Below are 17,819 nucleotides of genomic sequence, written 5' to 3'. Positions count from 1 at the left end.
TGGGGGAACGACTGACAGGACCTGCTGAAAAACTGGATTAATGATGTGAAAGAGCTGGAGAAATCAAGACTGGCTCCCAGGTTTGAGCAGGGCAGAGCTACTATACTGAGATGGGAAAGACCAGGAGAGAAGAAACTTAGGTTTAGGGGAGATATTTAAGAATTCATTTCTAGGGCATCTGGGTGGCTCAGTTGGTTGGGCATCAGACTTCAGCTCAGGTCATGATCTCATGGTTTGTGGGTTCGAGCCCCATGTCGGGCTCTGTGCTGACAGCTCAGAGTATGGAGCCTGCTTCAGATTCTGTGTCTCCCTCTCTCTGCCCCTCCCTCGCTCACACTCTCTCTCTAAAATAAGAGTATTAAAAAAAAAAACAATTTTTCTTTTTTTAATGTTTGTTTATTTTTTGAGAGAGAGAGAGAGAGAGAGAGAGAGAGAGAGAGAGAGAGAGAGAGACCATGTGAATGGTGGAGGGGCAGAGAGAGAAGGACACAGAATCCAAAGCAGGCTCCAGGCTCTGAGCTGTCAGTACAGAGCCAGACACAGGGCTCGAACCCACAAACTGTGAGATGATGACCTGAGTCAATGTTGAATGCTTAACCGACCAAGTCACCCAGGTGCCCCAAGAATTCATCTTTAAACATCACCTTCAGGAAGCATCAGAGAGGCACATGGAGATGTAGAGTAGGCAGGATATATGAGTCCTCCATGTGACCCTCCTCTATGCCCTCCATGTGACCCTCCTCTACGCCCTGCCCACATCAAGAACAAGCGTTTGCAGAGCTGCAGGCACCATCAGGAAAGCTTGTTGTCATAGCTTTTGAAGGCCAGTAACCATTACTTTGTTTGTATTTTATATTGTTGGATACTATGGAAAATGTAAAGCATAGAGAGGATGGTAAAAGCCATGGGAGTGGATGAGATCCCCCTAAACCAGGGGTTTTCAACCACAGCTATACATAAGAACCACCTGGAGAACTTTCAAAAACCCTGATGCCCAAGCCACAACCCAGACCTATTAAATCAGAAGCTTGAAAGGAAAGGGACAAGGCTACAATCTTTGAAAGCTCCCTAGGAAATGCCACTGTGTAATAGTGTAATAAAGACCACAGGTCTCAGGAGATCATGTAGGAGAGAAAAGAAGAGTCCAGGGCTAAGCAAGGAGGGATGCTGTCATGGAAAACATAAGAAAAGAATGTTTCCAAGAGGAAATGGTCAGCTGTGTTGAAGGCTGCTGTACGTGAGGTGAGATAAGGAGAGAAAACTTTGGATTTGGCATCATGGAGGTCACTGAATTTTAGAGGTGAAGAAGGAGTTAGCGTGTATAGAAGATACTTTTACAAAGATGGCTATGAACAGGTATACCTCGGTGGATATGGGAAATCAAGAAAAACTTTGAAAAGATTAGAGATACTATGTGGATCTGGTATTGGAAAGATAAGGGAATTCCTGGTTGAAGCATTACTGCTTCATTCAACAAATATTTACTGAGCACATACTAAAGGCCAGGCATCGTCCAAGGTGACAGATACGAAAATGTACACAAAACTGACCTAGTTCTTGCCTTCATGGAGCTTACGTGAGGGACACAAACACTTTTATGTATCACTGTAATTCAGCTAAGTGCTCTGAAGGTAACAAAGTATAACCCACATGGATAAGAGCCCACAAGATGTGTCAGTTGAGCTCAGATCTGAGAGGTTAGAAGCCACACCAAAGAGTGCGAAGAAAAGTGTTCCAGGCAGAGCAGAGCCAGCATGTACAAACGTCCCAAGGTAGGAAGGAACACGCATGGCCTTTTTAAGGAACAGAAGGAGGTCAGTGTAATGAACAAAGCAAAGAGGGAAATGAGAGGAGTTGGGGATACGGATGAGTCGGATCATGCAGGACTTCACAGGCCATCACAAGGTGGGTACGGATGTTATTCAAGGTGTTAACAGGGAGCCACTAAGGGATTCTGGCCTCTATTCTCATAATAGAACAGAAGGTGAAGTCATCACTATGAGTGATGAGGGAGAGAAAAGGTGAGGTTTAAAGAACAAGAAGGTAAGAACCCATTTTGCATGAGAGGTGTCAGCTTGCTGGAGAATCACAGAGGGGTAGTAGACACTGCTGAGTACCCATGGTGGGGGTGGGGGTGGGGGTGGGTTGGTTGTAAACTGTGAAATTAACATGAAACCAATCAGCCTGGTTCTATGCCTTTCTCTGCAGCTGTGGACTCTGACAGGCAGGCAAAGAGAAGACAGGTTCACCCACAGTTAGGGTTTTGTTAGGAGACACTGACAGAATGAAAAGACTGTCAGATTTTGGCAATGGGCAGTTTCTGCTGATGACAAGATCCACGGGATGGCTGTGGCAATAGGTGACCGACGTGTTTGGAAGTAGGTAGCAGATTGTGTTTGCAAGCAAACAGGTCAAAGAACAAGTGCCACGGGTGCTGGAGGCTTAAGAGCTCACACACATCAGACAGAAGCCTTGAGAGATAAGACAGGGGTTTCGGGGCACTGAAGGAAATCCAAGAGCCCAAGTCTTCACTGAATACGGAGGCAATCAGGAGACAACGAGGGTGGGGAGTGGGGTGATGGATGGGTTGTAATACTGCCAAACAGCACAAGCTTCAAGGCCTTCCAGTCTCTTTTTCTTCAGGATGAAAGAGAGCTCCTTAAATCTGTTACAGAGTAGTCTCTTCTTTTTTTTAATCTCTGCACCATTTGTTTTGCACTGACAATGCTATAGTCCCTGCCTTCTGATGAAGCTACCGTGGAGCAGTGAAAGGGACAAAGGCCTACCATGTAATACTTGATTTTCTGCAGGATGTCATCATTGGTCATAATGAGTTCTTTTGCTGTTGTCCCATCTGCTATGTTGGCTAGGATGCACAGTGTCTGGAAAAGAACAAAGGGCTGGTGATCAGGAAAGCTCTGTAGTCCCAGAGGCAAGCTCTCAAGAGCCCAGGCAATTTCCCACCTGAAGTACACAGACGCTCACAGGTCCCACTCTGATCTCTTCTCTCCTGACACCATCGCCAATGAAGTAACCACACCTAAGGAAAGTCTACCTTAGGCAAAAGAGAACCCAAATATCTCATTAGTTTCTTTTGGGGCATAAGCCATCACTGGGCAAAGGCAGCCATGTCTTATAGTTCATGCTCTCATATAAAACTGTTATCATTTTCTTGAAAATTTCATTCCTAAAACAAACTCTTATTGCTAACCCAATGAGGTTCCTTCAAAAAAGTGGTCTCTTTGGTGGGAGCGTCACAGGTGTTGCAACCTCCCTCCTGCCCGCCCGCTCCAAGTGCTACCTGCTCCCAAGCTCCAAGCTACCTCACCTTCTGGGTGAGGGCCTGGATCCTGTCCACTAGACATGCATTTAGGATCTCTTGACTTTTAAAAACCTGGCTAGAGAAACAGAAAGGTAAGGAAAATGTGTGAAGGAGCTTAGTCCAGGTTGGCCTAACGAGACTGGAGGGAGCCTGTGCCAGCTGGCAGGTCAGGGTAACCTGAGGATAATCACCACAATGGCAGTGGAGGGACTTTCTGTCAGCTGCTGGGAGTCTCACAGCCAGACCAGCAGAAGGCAAGGGTTAGGCAAAGGTGAGAGAACTGTGGAAAGGATACTGAGCCAGTCAATGTCAGTATCTGCAATTCAACAAACACTTACTGAGCACCTACAATGTGCGTGCACTCTGCAGGGCATCAGGTGAGACAGGAGTAACACACACTACCCGACTTTGAAGCCATCACACAATTACATCTCACTGTGATGTGACAGAGGAAAAATGGAACCGAGAAAGCATGACGTGCGCTTGATACTTCAATGGTCAGGGAAGGCTTCATGGAGGAAGTGACAGTGAGTCCTGGAGCACAGCGAAGAACCACTCAAAGTGATGAGAAGTGCGAATAGGGTCTAAAGTCGAATACTTTTCTCCAACTCTAACCTTTCTTCTGGCAGACTTAAGCTAATTAAGCTTGAAGATTACAGCTAATTGAGGAGACTGTTTTCTTACTATGGCCTAAAGACTCAGCTATAAAGAGTGTGTGATCTTATTCTTCTTAGATTAGGGAGTGAGTCCTGAGGTTTGAAAAAAAAAAAAGGAAAAAAAAGTTTGCTTCTGGGATACAAGACACATAGAAAATGCAATTTATAATTCAAGGCTTGAGCAGGCACTGAGGTCTATTCCAGGGCACGAAAGCCATGATTGAGAGTATGCTGATATGCTCCAGAAGTATGTGAGATGCTCTGAGGAGGATGTCAGATTTCAAAGTGAGCTGGAACATGTGAGCCTGTCAACAATCTTGGCAGGCACAATACCCTTGAATTTCTTAGGACTGAGGGGACAGGAAGGGGATAAATAGGTTTGGACTCTTAACCATGGATCACAACTTAAAAGGCTTCATGACCTAGGTATTCCCAGGAAGAGGAGGGAATGACAAACACCTTTAGCCTTATCTAGGCAACAACTACCTACCCCTCTCTTACCCACTAAGACAAATGTAAGGGGGATTTCACGAGTTATTTCTCAGAATAAACTAGTTCAGCAAGATAGGCAAGTGATTCCCCTTCTTGGAGTGCACGAATACACCCATGCATGCTCAGGCTTGGACAGCATGGCACAGTGAGCTACAGGTCTGTTTTGAAGCCCACACAACCCCCACTGTAACAGTCTTAAAAGGATCAATTAGTTCTTGGGCCCAACAATTTAACCTGGAAGCTAGGGAGCAGAGAGGAAAGCTACACAGATGTCCATGTGCACACGGCACACACACATACTCGTGTGAACAACGGGAGATTAATGATATGGAGCAGGGACTGGCAAATTATAGCCTGCTGGCCAAATCCAACCCACTCCCTGTTTGGCCAATAGAATGTTCTTGGAAAATAACCATGTCTACTTGCTTACATATTGTCTATAGCTGCTTTCAGGCTAGAACAGCACAGCTGACTGGATGACCTGCAAAACTTAAGATATCTACCCTGACCTTTGTAGAAAAAGTTTGCCAAAAAAAAAAAAAAAAAAGTTTGCCAACCCCTGAAATAGAGAAAATAGAGGGGAAAAAAATCAATGAAATCAAAAGCTTCTTCTCTGAAAAGATCAATTAAGTTGATAAACCTCTAGCCAGACTGAACAGGAACAAAGGAATCACCAACTAAAAGAACAAAAGGGGAGACAAAATGCAAAGAATACTACAGACTTTAAAAAGATAAGAGAATATTATGAAATACTTTATGTTAATAAATTTGAAAAAGATGAAACGGACAAATTCTTGAAGGACGCAAAATACCAAAGCTCACTCAAGAAGAAATAGGTAACATGAATATTCCTCCTTCTGTAAAAGAAATAGAATTTAGCTAAACACGTTTCCACAAAAGAAATACAATGTTCCAGATGGCTTCACTGGTATATTCCACCAAAATTTAAGAAAGAAAGAATACCAATTCGTCACAAATTCCTTACAAAAACTGAGGAGGGAATGCCTTCACCTCATTCCCTGAGGCAAGCATTCCCCAATAATCAAATATCAATATTAACATCAGATAAAGACATCACAAGCTATACAGCATTATCTCTCATGAATATAGGTGTGAAGCATTTCTTACCAAATTTCAGTAAATTGAATCCAACAAAATATGTCAAGAATAAGACATAATGACATTAATATGGTGTACCTCTCCATTTATTTAGGTATTTAATTTTTTTCATTATCAGTGTTTTGAAGTTTTCAGCATAGAGATCCTGCACATATTTGGTGAGATTTATACATAAGTATATCATGGTTTCTGAGCTACTATAAATGTTACTGTTTTTAGAATTTCAAATTCTACTTGTTCACACCACTATATTAAAAATACAATAGCTTTTTGTAATCATCAAGGCAGTATGGTACTGGTACAAGAACAGACACTCAGATCAATGTAATAGAATAGAGAACCCAGAAATGGACCCACAAACGTATGGGCAACTAATCTTTGACAAAGCAGGAAAGACTATCGAACGGAATAAAGACAGTCTCTTCAGCAAGTGGTGCTGGGAAAACTGGACAGCGACATGCAGGAGAATGAACCTGGACCACTTCCTTACACCATACACAAAAATAAACTCAAAGTGGATGAAAGACCTCAATGTAAGACAGGAAGCCATCAAAATCCTCCAGGAGAAAGCAGGCAAAAACCTCTTTCATCTTGCCCGCAGCAATTTCTTACTCAACACGTCTCCAGAGGCAAGGGAAACAAAAGCAAAAATGAACTATTGGGACCTCATCAAAATAAAAAGTTTCTGCACAGCGAAGCAAACAATCAGCAAAACTAAAAGGCAACCAACAGAATGGGAGAAGATATTCGCAAATGACATATCAGATAAAGGGTTAGTATCCAAAATCTACAAAGAACTTATCAAACTCAACACCCAAAAAACAAATAATCCAGTGAAGATATGGGCAAAAGACATGAAGAGACACTTCTCCAAAGAAGACATCCAGATGGACAACAGACACATGAAAAAATGCTCCACATCACTCATCATCAGGGAAATACAAATCAAAACCACAATGAGATACCACCTCACACCTGTCAGAATGGCTAACATTAACAACTCAGGCAACAAAAGATGTTGGCGAGGATGCAGAGAAAGACGATCTCTTTTGCACTGTTGGTGTCAATGCAAGCTGGTGCAGCCACTCTGGAAAACAGTATGGAGGTTCCTCAAAAAACTAAAAATAGAACTACACATGCACCCCCATGCTTATAGCAGCACTATCAGCAATAGTCAAATTATGGAAAGAGCCCAAATGTCCATCGATGGATGAATGGATAAAGAAGATGTGGCATGTGTACACACACACACACACACTGGAGTATTACTCGGCAATCAAAAAGAATGAAATTTTGCCATTTGCAACTACGTGGATAGAACTGGAGGGTATTATGCTAAGCAAAATTAGTCAGAGAAAGACAAATATCATATGACTTTACTCATATGAGGACTTTAAGAGACAAAACAGATGAATATAAGGGAAGGTAAACAAAAATAATATAAAAACAGGGAGGGGGACAAAACAAAAGAGACTCATAAATATGGAGAACAAACTGAGGGTTGTTGGAGGGGTTGTGGGAGGGGGGATGGGCTAAATGGGTAAGGGGCATTAAGGAATCTACTCCCGAAATCACTGTTTCACTATATGCTAACTAATTTGGATGTAAATTTTAAAAAGTAAAAAAATAAAATTAAAAAAAATACAATAGCTTTCTCTATCTCGTAGCCTTGGCTAATTCATTGATTAGTTCTAACTTTTTTTGATGAGTCCATGGCATTTTCTATCAAGGCATTCATGTTGTCTGGGAATAGTTTTATTTCTTCCTTTCCAATCTACATGCCTTTTATTTCTTTTTCTTGCCTTATTGCACTTGGTAGCAACTCCAGAGGCTGCTGAATAAGACTGGGAAGAATGGACATACTTGTCTTGCTCCCAATAGAAGGACAGTGATAGATATGTTCACTATCTTGATTGTGGTGACCACTTCATGGTATATACCTATGTCAACATATCACAGTATACACTTCAAATATATGTAGCTTATTGGATGTCAATATACCTCAAGAAAGAAAAAGACATTATCAGATAATGTCGGAGAAGAATTAAACTTCCAGCTAACAACCAGACAGTTTAAGCCTCCCATCATCACCTACCCACTCCCAGACCATCACCAAGATCTATATGAAGAGTATAATTTGAGTCCTGACAGAACACATTACTGTTATTGGTCTTTTTTTTTTTTTTTTTTTTGGCCCTCATCCAAATCTTGCCTCAACTTTTTGTCTTGCTACACTTTTCAAGTTAAAGGATTTCTATCTAGGTGAGGCGTTTTTATAGACAAAATGGACTCTTCAGGTAGAATATTTTGAACAATGCATCTTCTTCATTGTTGTGTTCAATAGATCACATTCAACCTAATTTCAGTGATGCCTATGAGATTAGTTTTTCTGTGTTAAATTTTTATCAATAAACAAAGTTGTTTATTATTGAATTTTAAGAGAAATCAGCTACCATGTCCATCTTAAATCACTTTGTCAAATATTTTTGCCTTTTTTGCTCACAAATTCAATCACAGCCCCCACATTCTACCACTCTTACTTCCTGGACTGTTCTGAAGCCTGAGGAATTACTCTCACTCAGGAACAAAGAGAATGCGGAGCATGGGCCCTGCACTTAGACTCTAGGTTCAACTCTCCACTGATGACCTTGGGCAGGTTTCCTCCACGCATGAAAGTGTACAGCTCAATGAATTTTGAAAGTGAACACACCATGTAGCCAACATCTATGTCAGAGAGTTGAACATTACCATTGCCTCAGATCTTGTATTAGAAATTTAAGCTTGTAGGTGACCTTTCTTTTTATGAGAAAACATACACTATGTTAAAGATCCTATAATAAATCCCAGGAAATACAGAAAAGTAATTCCCAAACTGTCCCCTGATGAATGCAGGGTCTCTGTATTTTTATGCCTACCCTAAACCTGCCGTACTGAAACAAAACAGAAAGTAGAAGTATGGGATAGGAATAAAGAACAGGGATGTATTAGAGTTAAAAAAAATGAAAAACGGCTCCACCATAAGGGATTCTTTTATCAGGGTGTCACAGGAGTTTCAGTTCAGTGCATGGTGGATATAGAAAGCTGGAAATGATGAGTCCTGGAGAGTGGATTCACTCTGGGATGATCAAAGGTGATATCCCTATATATACAGGGACAGTGTGCACAGTGCATGACACAGAGGGTGAAACTACAGACTCTGGTAATGTTCTATTCTGGGAGGAAGAATTCTTGAAGACAGTTTCAGGGGTGATGGAGGATCTTTCTTCTCAAATCTTTCTGGTCTCTACAGCACCTCTGATCTCAGCAATCTATCTTTTGCAGATCTGAATATTCAGGAGACTCCTAATGAGGATCCTTCTTGATATTCACACGTGGAAGATTTTCCTCAGGGGAAAATAAAAGGGGGTGGGGGGACACATACCTGCTCTTTGACCTCAATGTTATGCTCTCCTTCCAGAATAAGGGTGACGGCTTGCATAATTTGCTTCCCATGTGTACTCATTATTTTATCTATATGCTGCAAAATAATGGAAAACCCATAATTATTATCTGGGGAACAGAGAAAAACACCATAGAAAAGAACAGAAAGCTTCTCAAGGTTAAACAATATAATACATAACTGCTTGAAAGAGAACTGCATATAGAACTAGATACCAACGGATAGTGTTTATCATAGTATAAAACTGCATTTTGCCTTCTCTCTCCCTCTCTCTATATATGTGTACACATATACATATAGAGATATACATTATGTACACACACATACATATATATTTTACATTTTTCTGGATGACTTGAAGATAAAGAGAACACAGACTTGGCCTGATAGAATACAGGACTGCAATCACTGGGGATCCTCAAGCCCAAAGATATTAAAGAAAAAGGAATTTTAGAAATGTATGGGGAAGGGGGAGAAGCCAGAGACATGGAAAATATGGCACAGATTTACTAACACCCTGGTGCACAAATGTACAAATAAGGCTCAGAAAACAAGTGAGGCACAAAGGAACCACCATGGTTCATCTACCTGAATGTCACTGACACTGCTGTTATGGAACATTAGAGAACAAGGAGAGGGACCCCACAAGGCTCAGCCTCTCCTGCTTTGACATATACCCACTGTTCCCCATGCTGACATCTTCAGAGGTCAATCCAGTAAATGTTGGCAGGGTGAGGAGCTATCTATGGAATAGCACTGAGAAGGATTCTTTAAAGGGAAAGAAACAGAGGCCCCAGAGGTAAGTGATTTAGGCAGATGAGAAAACCCACTCTGGCCAGCAAACCAAGTAAGAATAAAGTGACATATCAAGGCCGGCTCACATCTAGCATGGAGTAAGGAGAGGGAGACAGGACAGGCAGTGGAGGAGTGGAGGGTCAGGTGGCTTTATGGTAAAGCAGCTCCCAGAGCACCTATGCAAGTGATATTGATACTAACTTCAAACTTCTTTGGAAAGGGGGAGCATTTGAATCACTTCTGGGCAGATATCGATGGGAACAGTGAGGGTGGGCAACGTTTCGCACTGCATATGCAGGGGTAGTTCATCTGGAAACCTGGATGATTTTACTTACAGGCCGAGTAGAGAGGAGATTTCTAAGAAGTCCCAATGTCTTCATCAGCACATTCAAATCTGAATCTGATAATAACCGGAAGAGCTGTTCAGTACTCAAGCTTCGTAAAATATCTGCTTTTATTTTTTGTTCAGCCTGAAATGCCATATTCTGAAAGGATTAAAGAAGTTTCAAGAATCATGCATAATTTGCTTTATTAAATTATATTTTAATAGTAACTCTGATAATTTTCAAAGTAAAATTAAAAGCTGCAGAAATCCTTAAATTTAAGTCACATTATGTTTCTGAATCCTGTTAATCACCTATTAATTATATCAAGAGAAAAATAACTATAACTCCTATATACCCACCTGTATAAGGAATATGACCACTTCCTGATATGGGCATTTGAGTGTCTTAAGATTTGTCAAATAAATACAAAATCTACTGTTAGTTTTAAAAAAATTATTCAATTTACTTAGACTAAAAAAGGAAAAAAACCCAAACAAAAAACCAGTTCACCCATTTCTCCCACCACTGCCTCTGGCAACCACCAATCTATTATCTGTATCTATGAGCTTGATTACTTTTGTTTTTTAAATTTTTATTTTTTAAATTTATTTTTGAGAGAGAGAGTGCAAGTAGGGAAGGGGCAGAGAGAGGGGGACAGAGGATCTGAAGTGGGCTCTGCACTAACAGCAGAGAGAGCTTGATGTGAGGCTTAAACTCACGAACTGTGAGTCATGACCTGAGCCCAAGTCAGATTCTCAACTGACTGAGCCACCCAGGCACCCCTGAGCTTGGTTACTTTGAGAAATCTTTCTGGTTATCAAATTGCCTTCTGTGCACTTCAATAACAAAATTACTGCTAATAACTATACTGTGCCACCCATTTTGAGAATAACTAAAAAGGACTTCCATATTATGGGTTCAAGTTAGTAGTGGATTTTGTTAACTTTACCAGTCCTGAAACACCTAGTATATTCACAGTACTAGGGTAGGGTTGATATGGCTGGGCTATATTATATAGGAAGCTCTTCAAGGAGTAGGAGGTGAATCCAAATTACTAGCAACTCCTGATGGCTGGTGTCTATTTTGCTCCTTTTTCTCCTTCCTGCACAAATTATGGCTTACCCCAGCTTAACCTGAAGCTATAAAAACATCTGAAGAAAATAAAAACACAGCAAATTCCAAATAACTCGTAAATCAACTTCTGGTACAAAAATCTCTTGTAAACTACAGACTTATTATAATACGTGGTTATTGCCCTACAGGAACTTATTTTTAATTAAGGAGCTAAGACCTGCGAAAGATGAAGTTACCTAATGACACAAGGTGGCACGGCAGAGTAAAAAGAGTACTGGGCTGTGTCACAAAGACCCAAGCCAGGGGCGCCTAGGTGGCTCAATCAGTTAAGCACCAGACTTCAGCTCAGGTCATGATTTCACGGTTCGTGAGTTGAGCCTTGCATCAGACTCTGTGCCGACAGCTCAGAGCCTGGAGCCTGCTTTGGAATCTGTGTCTCACTCTGTCTCTGACCCTCCCCTGCTCACACTCTGTTTCTCAAAAAAAAAAAAGGAAAGCCTCAAGCCAAAGATGATTCCAGGATTTGATATTTGGTGGGCAGAGAAGAAAGCAGCAGCTGGTTATACGGCGACTAAGGAAAATAAGATAGTTAATATGGATGAGGAGTGGGATAAGTTCAATTTTCAACAGTAAATTGTACCTGTCAGGGAGGCCACAAATGAAGTCTCACAGGCCATTTAAGTGATAGACCTGGGAAACAAGGGACAATTTTGTTTGGGTATATATATTTCAAAGTAACTTCTATTAGGGGGCGGTGAAACCATGAGAGTAGGTGAAGTCCCTGAAACTCAAGTGTAAAGGGAATTGGAACCTGGGTACTGAAACTGGGGAAACATTCCCTGAGAAAGAGGTTAAAAAGGTGGCTGGGAAGAAAGTGAGGTTTAAAAAAAAAAAACAAAAAAAAACAAAGCTAACTCCTGGGAAAGAGTCTCAAGAAAGAAAAGTGCTAACAGCTGATGCAAAGTTTAAGAGAAAAATACCCGAAACTACTGGATTCGGTGTTTGCTTAGAAGATGATTATTTCTATCACAAAGTTTGTCTGAAAAAACAGCAGATATACATGGAACAGGAAGAAGAATGAGTCTGAAACAGGTTCAGAACCTTTTGTCATCACTTATTACTTGTGACAACCTGATGATTCATTTACCCTCCAAGTCCCAGTTTCCCAATTATCAAGTGGATATAAACCAATATAACTCAAAACAAGAATTAGAGATAAAACACAGTGCTTAGTGTCTGATGCATAGTAACTAAATTGTAACTACAATAATTATATTTGAAGAAATCCGTGTAGGATTTTCATTTTCAATTTCAATAAATTTTATTTTAGTAAATCTTAAGGAAAAATGGTTATTGACTTCATAGTTACAAAGTTTTATAATTTAGATTATCACAAATTATTTACTAGAAGTTGTTAAGAAATTATTAAGCACTTATGCATTGTTCTGTTACACTGGGCAAGTTACTCAATCACTCTGTGCTTGAGTTTACTTGTCTGTGAAATATGAATACTCCTGGCTTATCTTATTTCAGAGTTGTTATAAAGAGCAAAGGACACATGAAAGGGCTTTGTAAAGCAGGTAGCTTAAGGCAGGTACCAATATATTCATGATAAGGAAAATTGGCTTTCTCCATGTTTGATGTCCAGTTTCAACATGTATCCACTCTCCTTAATAATAAAATGGGAGAACTGTGGCACCCAGTGGACGTGCAACTTGTTATATTCAAATCTGAAAGTTGACTACTCAGTCTTCCAGGTCCTCGGTCATTAGAAAACTGGGCCAAAATACCATTTTTTAAAAAGCAGATTGCAGACATTTCAAAGTACACATTCTTTAGTTTTTACTTTGAGAACAGCTCCATTCTCTTTGTAAATGATGACATATATAAAAGAACGAAACATACCATTAAAGCCCAAATTCCATTCACTCGCAAAGCGGGATTTTCACTTTGGGTTAATCCACAAAGTAGTTCCACAGCTCCGGATTCTAAAATTGGCTATGATTGGAAAGGAAAAATGCAGTTTTAAAGTCAGGTTTGCGACTGAATGTATATATACCCTGGCACTCTGTCTATGGTTTCTTTCCTACTCTCACCCAACTCCAAGCGACTTTCACAAGGATACAAAAATTACCTTGAGAAGGGCAAGAACAGTTCTTCTCTTAATAATTCCAACACTAAAAATAGTCCCAGTCATTTCTCTTTTCTATGTAGTTCTGAAAGACTCCGGAGTTGTCTTAATTTCTGTACATTCCACACATGACCTTATGATTCCACTATCTAATTCCACATTCTCATGCTCACCGTCATTTGAGATGCTCACTCCCTGCCTGCTGCACACGTGTATCCCACGTGTTCTTAACCTGCTGGGACTATGACAACATGGTGGCTTAGACGGAACTTACATAACCAAACTCTTCTTTCCAGATTGTCAGTGTTATTCCAAACATGCCGCAGAACCCATCTTTTAGAACTACTGTCAGGACTACCTAAGAATGGTACGAACAAAACTGCCACATACTTTGATAATCATGCCACGTTTTACATCTAACATAGCATACTTTATTTATTAGGATCCTTGGCTGAAAACAGGTTTAATAATTTCTAAAAAAAAAAAAAAATTCACACCTTAGAAGAAAGATCTACTGTCACTGAAGAATGATTAAAAGGCTACCTTTCAAGTGGGTTCCAGAACTGTCTTAAGCAATTCAGACTTACACAGGGGAAAAAAAGGGCAGTGCTTTTCAAAAACTTTTGGAAAAGGGTACATATTCCTCCACTTGTACAAATTGGTTTTGTTCTTTTTGAAACCTTTTTTGAGTATGATGGACACAAAATATTACATTGTTTCAGTTGTACAACAGTGATTCAACAAGTTTATATATACATTATGCTATGTGTACAGCCCATCACCATATGATGCTATTACAATACCTGTCACTCCTGAGACTTACTCGTTCCACAACTAGAAGCCTGTGTCTCCCAATTCCCTTTCATCCATTTTGCCCATCTCCCCACCTCCTGTTTTGTTTTTTATTTGGAAGTAACTTCAAACTCATAAAGCGGCAAGAATAGTATAAGGTACTTCCACTTATTCTTTTCCCAGATTCAACAATTTTTAACATTTTGCTGTGTTTGCTGTATTATTCTCTCTCTCCTTCTGTATGCCCATATCCACATTTACCTTCTTCCGAACAATTTGAAAGTAGAGCATATACCCCTCATACTTCAATATGTATTTCCTAAGTACTAAGATGTTCTCTTAGATAACTACAGAGCAGTTACCAAATTCAGAGAAATTAACGTTAAAACAATACTTTTATCAAATCTATAGTCTGTGTGTCAATTTTGTCAACTAGCCTAATAAATGCTTTTATAGCATTTCCTTCCCTTGCAGTTCAGGGTCCAGTTTATTTTTAATATTAAAAAAATGGGGGCACCTGAGAGGCTCAGTTGTTAAGCATCTACTCTTGATTTTGGCTCAGGTCATGACCTCACGGTTCCTAAGTTCGTGCCCTGTTACACAGTGATAGGGCGGAGCCTGAATGGGATTCCCTCGCTCCATCTTTCTCTGCCCCTCCCCCGCTTGTGCACATGTGCATGCACGCTCCTTTTCTCAAAATAAATAAACTTAAAATTTTTCTTTAATTAAAAAAAAAAAAATCAATCACATTAATGATCCTATGCCTGAGCTCATCTACCTCACTTCTAACCAGACCCTGACTATATATTTGGAAGGTAGATCTGAGGCAACAGAAGAGCTGTTTGGGATGATAAATGGTATTGTACTGACTGCAATCAGATCATCATCATGCCAAGAACCCCAGGACCAGGGCAGAGAAAAACAGATGGAAACTATGGCATCCTGTCTAGACTTTCTCTTCCTTCAGAATAACTCCCAGTCTCTCCCCATTTGTTCCAAGATTTCTGCTGGCTGAATAACTGTCTCTGAACCTCCACCTTGTTACTAAATGCCTTCCTAATTATAGTCAAAAGCCTACAGGTATTGCAATGCCAAAAAGAAACTCAACAAAAATGGAACTACTAAATAAAGGGTAGTGGCTAACCCTTGGCTCGCAACTGAGCAGACCAGAGATATTTTCACATAATAAAACTAACTTTATAAGGCTCCTTCCCTCCTTTATTAAAGCTTATTTTAGTTTTCCCTAGTCTAAAAACAATACATACACATGTAATTTGTAAAATGTATAAAAGGGAAAAAATATTCCCACTTGCAATCCCTCCCCAAACAACTACCATTAACATTAAACATTAAAAAGATGATTTTCCAATGGCAGCAGTTATTTCCTTGAAACGATTTCCAATCCTGGTTTATAAAATTGAGTCTTCATTTATTCTTTAGTATATACAGTTTGAAAATAGTCTATTACTTTTGTAATTATTCCTTACATTTGCAGTTGTGGGCAGTTTAGGTTAACTGTAAGCTACAATATCTTTTAAATGAGCTTCATATGCCAGACAGAAAAGGGAGAATAGGAAATTAAAACCGTATTTTGAAAAATGATTTAATTTGCATGCACACCCCTCATCAAACAATTCAGAAGTAGTTTTTAAACCCCAATCCTGCAATTTCAGTTAACTGCTGTGAAAATTATTTGACTAAGCTCTAGACTGGGCAAAGCCTAGGAAGAGAAATTGATACTAACCTCTTTGCTTGGAGAAAATTCAAGAAGAAGATTACATAGCATGGAGGATGCTACTACTAGGATTTCATCTGGTGCATTTTGTAAAACCTATGGAATTTAAAAAAGGGATGCTATTAATGGTTTGGAACAATGAAGGTGAGATCATAAGAACAAATGAGAACCAAACACAATTTATCTTGTAACGTGACTTTTCATATCGGAGAAAGAGTTAGGAAAGATCCACTTGATACCGTGTCAAACCTTACCCGGTGCTCTAATTATGACTAAGACCCTTGCACCTATCTTGCAGGAGAAGCTACAGCCCCACCGCCAGGATGGCAGGTGCTGCACAGAAAGAGACAAACACAAGTCAGGGAGGGGGTGCTCTATACGACAAGTGTGAACACCACAGGATGGCTTTGGGACAAATTAGCTCCATTTACTCCATCACATCAGACCACTTATGAAACCACAAAGTTGCCCTAGGGCCTGAAACGTTCTGATGTATGTTGTCTCTAGAAGGACCTGTTTGACCAAGAGGATGGATGAGTCAAGCTACGACACAGCTAGGGCAATGTGGGGACTGGTTTTCAGCACTGGAATCACAGCCCTGGTCCCAACCCTAATCCACTTACTAGATGTACTCAAGTTTACTTAAATATGCTCAAGTTTACTTAACCTCTCTGAGTCTCTGAATTGAGGAGAACTGTACTTCCTTCGTAGGACTTTTGAAGATTAAATGTGATACAGTGAATGTTAAGGGAAGCAACATGAGAATAAAGAACACAGACTTCCTGAATGCAAACTTCAGTTCCAACACTAAATAAGTATACTAATTCCTTGGCTGTAAAGTGGGGATAATGGTATTGTTGTGAGAATTAACATGTGAAAAAATTTTAGAACAGTAACTGGCACACAGAAATGCAAGTTTTTAAAGTTAATTTATTGTCATAACTGTTATCGTCCACCTATAACAGGTATGAAGTAAACAAACTGCCATGGACTCCCACTCAACTGGGAAGACAGCAAAGCACAATGACAAGTGTTAGTCACCATTAGCTGTTATCAGAACCTGTGGTTTCTAGATTCTAAGAGAGAAGGCTTCAGAAACACCACCACTTATATGGAATATCCACTTCAACTAAATCCTCTGCATCAGCGATCAGATCAGGATTGGACTCATGATCCCAAAAGGAATCTTAGAAGATCTAGTTATACAAAATGGAAATGGATCATCGCAAAAAAAAAAAAATTCAGAGTTAAACATGTTATCTGCTTTCTTCAGCTAAATCAAGGCTGAAGTTCCCAAGAATAAGCAAGAATTACAAAATAGAAATAGTTCTTTTAAGATACCGCATTTTAACTCTCCTGTGCACCGTTACCTAGTTGATGAAGATCAAATCTCATATACTATGCATCCTGATCTCTGTGTTTGCCACAACCCCCTCTGAGATTATGTATCTTCCCTTGCCATATCCTTCCCTTCCTATATCCCTCAGGTACACGCCCTACCCGTTCTTTAAGCTCATCCCCACTCCACAAGCTCCCTTGAAGCCCTTCCAGTCAGAAGCTGTTCCATCTGAACACCTCCTGCCTTAGTTTCTGACCTTTCCTAGGACCCTTGTTACGGCCCACTATTCAAATTCTTTGTGCAGCCATGCCAATCTCCTTTGCTATTAACAAGTTTAAGCTTCTTAAAGGACTAATCTATCTATGGTCTAATTTATCCTGGCCCCTATCAACTGAATGGCAGTGCACAAAAGGGGTGCTCAAAGAATGTGAATTAATAAAAACAGGGGTGCCTGGGTTGAGTGTCCGACTTTGGCTCAGGTCATGATCTCAAGGCTTGTGAGTTTGAGCCCCGCGTCGGGCTCTGTGCTGACAGCTCAGAGCCTGGAGTCTGCTTCGGATTCTGTGTCTCCCTCCCTCTCTGGCCCTCCCTCGCTCATG

At 40.3% G+C, this 17,819-nt stretch overlaps 1 protein-coding gene across 3 annotated transcripts in view; it reads right to left on the bottom strand.

Moving 5' to 3' along the window:
- The window catches only part of ARMC8 (armadillo repeat containing 8), a 108,112-nt gene that overhangs the window by 10,380 nt on the left and 79,913 nt on the right, over window positions 1-17,819 (bottom strand). For 2 of the 3 annotated variants that reach the window (XM_040480282.1, XM_040480284.1), the window contains 6 exons: window positions 15,891-15,977; window positions 13,129-13,221; window positions 10,159-10,308; window positions 9,011-9,106; window positions 2,965-3,051; window positions 2,787-2,882 (listed from right to left, as the gene is read on the bottom strand). In XM_040480282.1, coding sequence (XP_040336216.1) covers window positions 2,787-2,882; window positions 2,965-3,051; window positions 9,011-9,106; window positions 10,159-10,308; window positions 13,129-13,221; window positions 15,891-15,977 — 609 coding nt within the window. The remainder of the gene's footprint in view (window positions 1-2,786; window positions 2,883-2,964; window positions 3,052-9,010; window positions 9,107-10,158; window positions 10,309-13,128; window positions 13,222-15,890; window positions 15,978-17,819) is intronic. The other variant, XM_040480283.1, reaches the window with a different exon arrangement.

Source organism: Herpailurus yagouaroundi, unplaced genomic scaffold (genome assembly GCF_014898765.1).
Source record: "Herpailurus yagouaroundi ecotype Mexico unplaced genomic scaffold, PumYag 159, whole genome shotgun sequence".
Lineage (NCBI taxonomy): Eukaryota > Metazoa > Chordata > Mammalia > Carnivora > Felidae > Herpailurus > Herpailurus yagouaroundi.
This window is presented reverse-complemented; position numbering and strand designations above follow the sequence as displayed.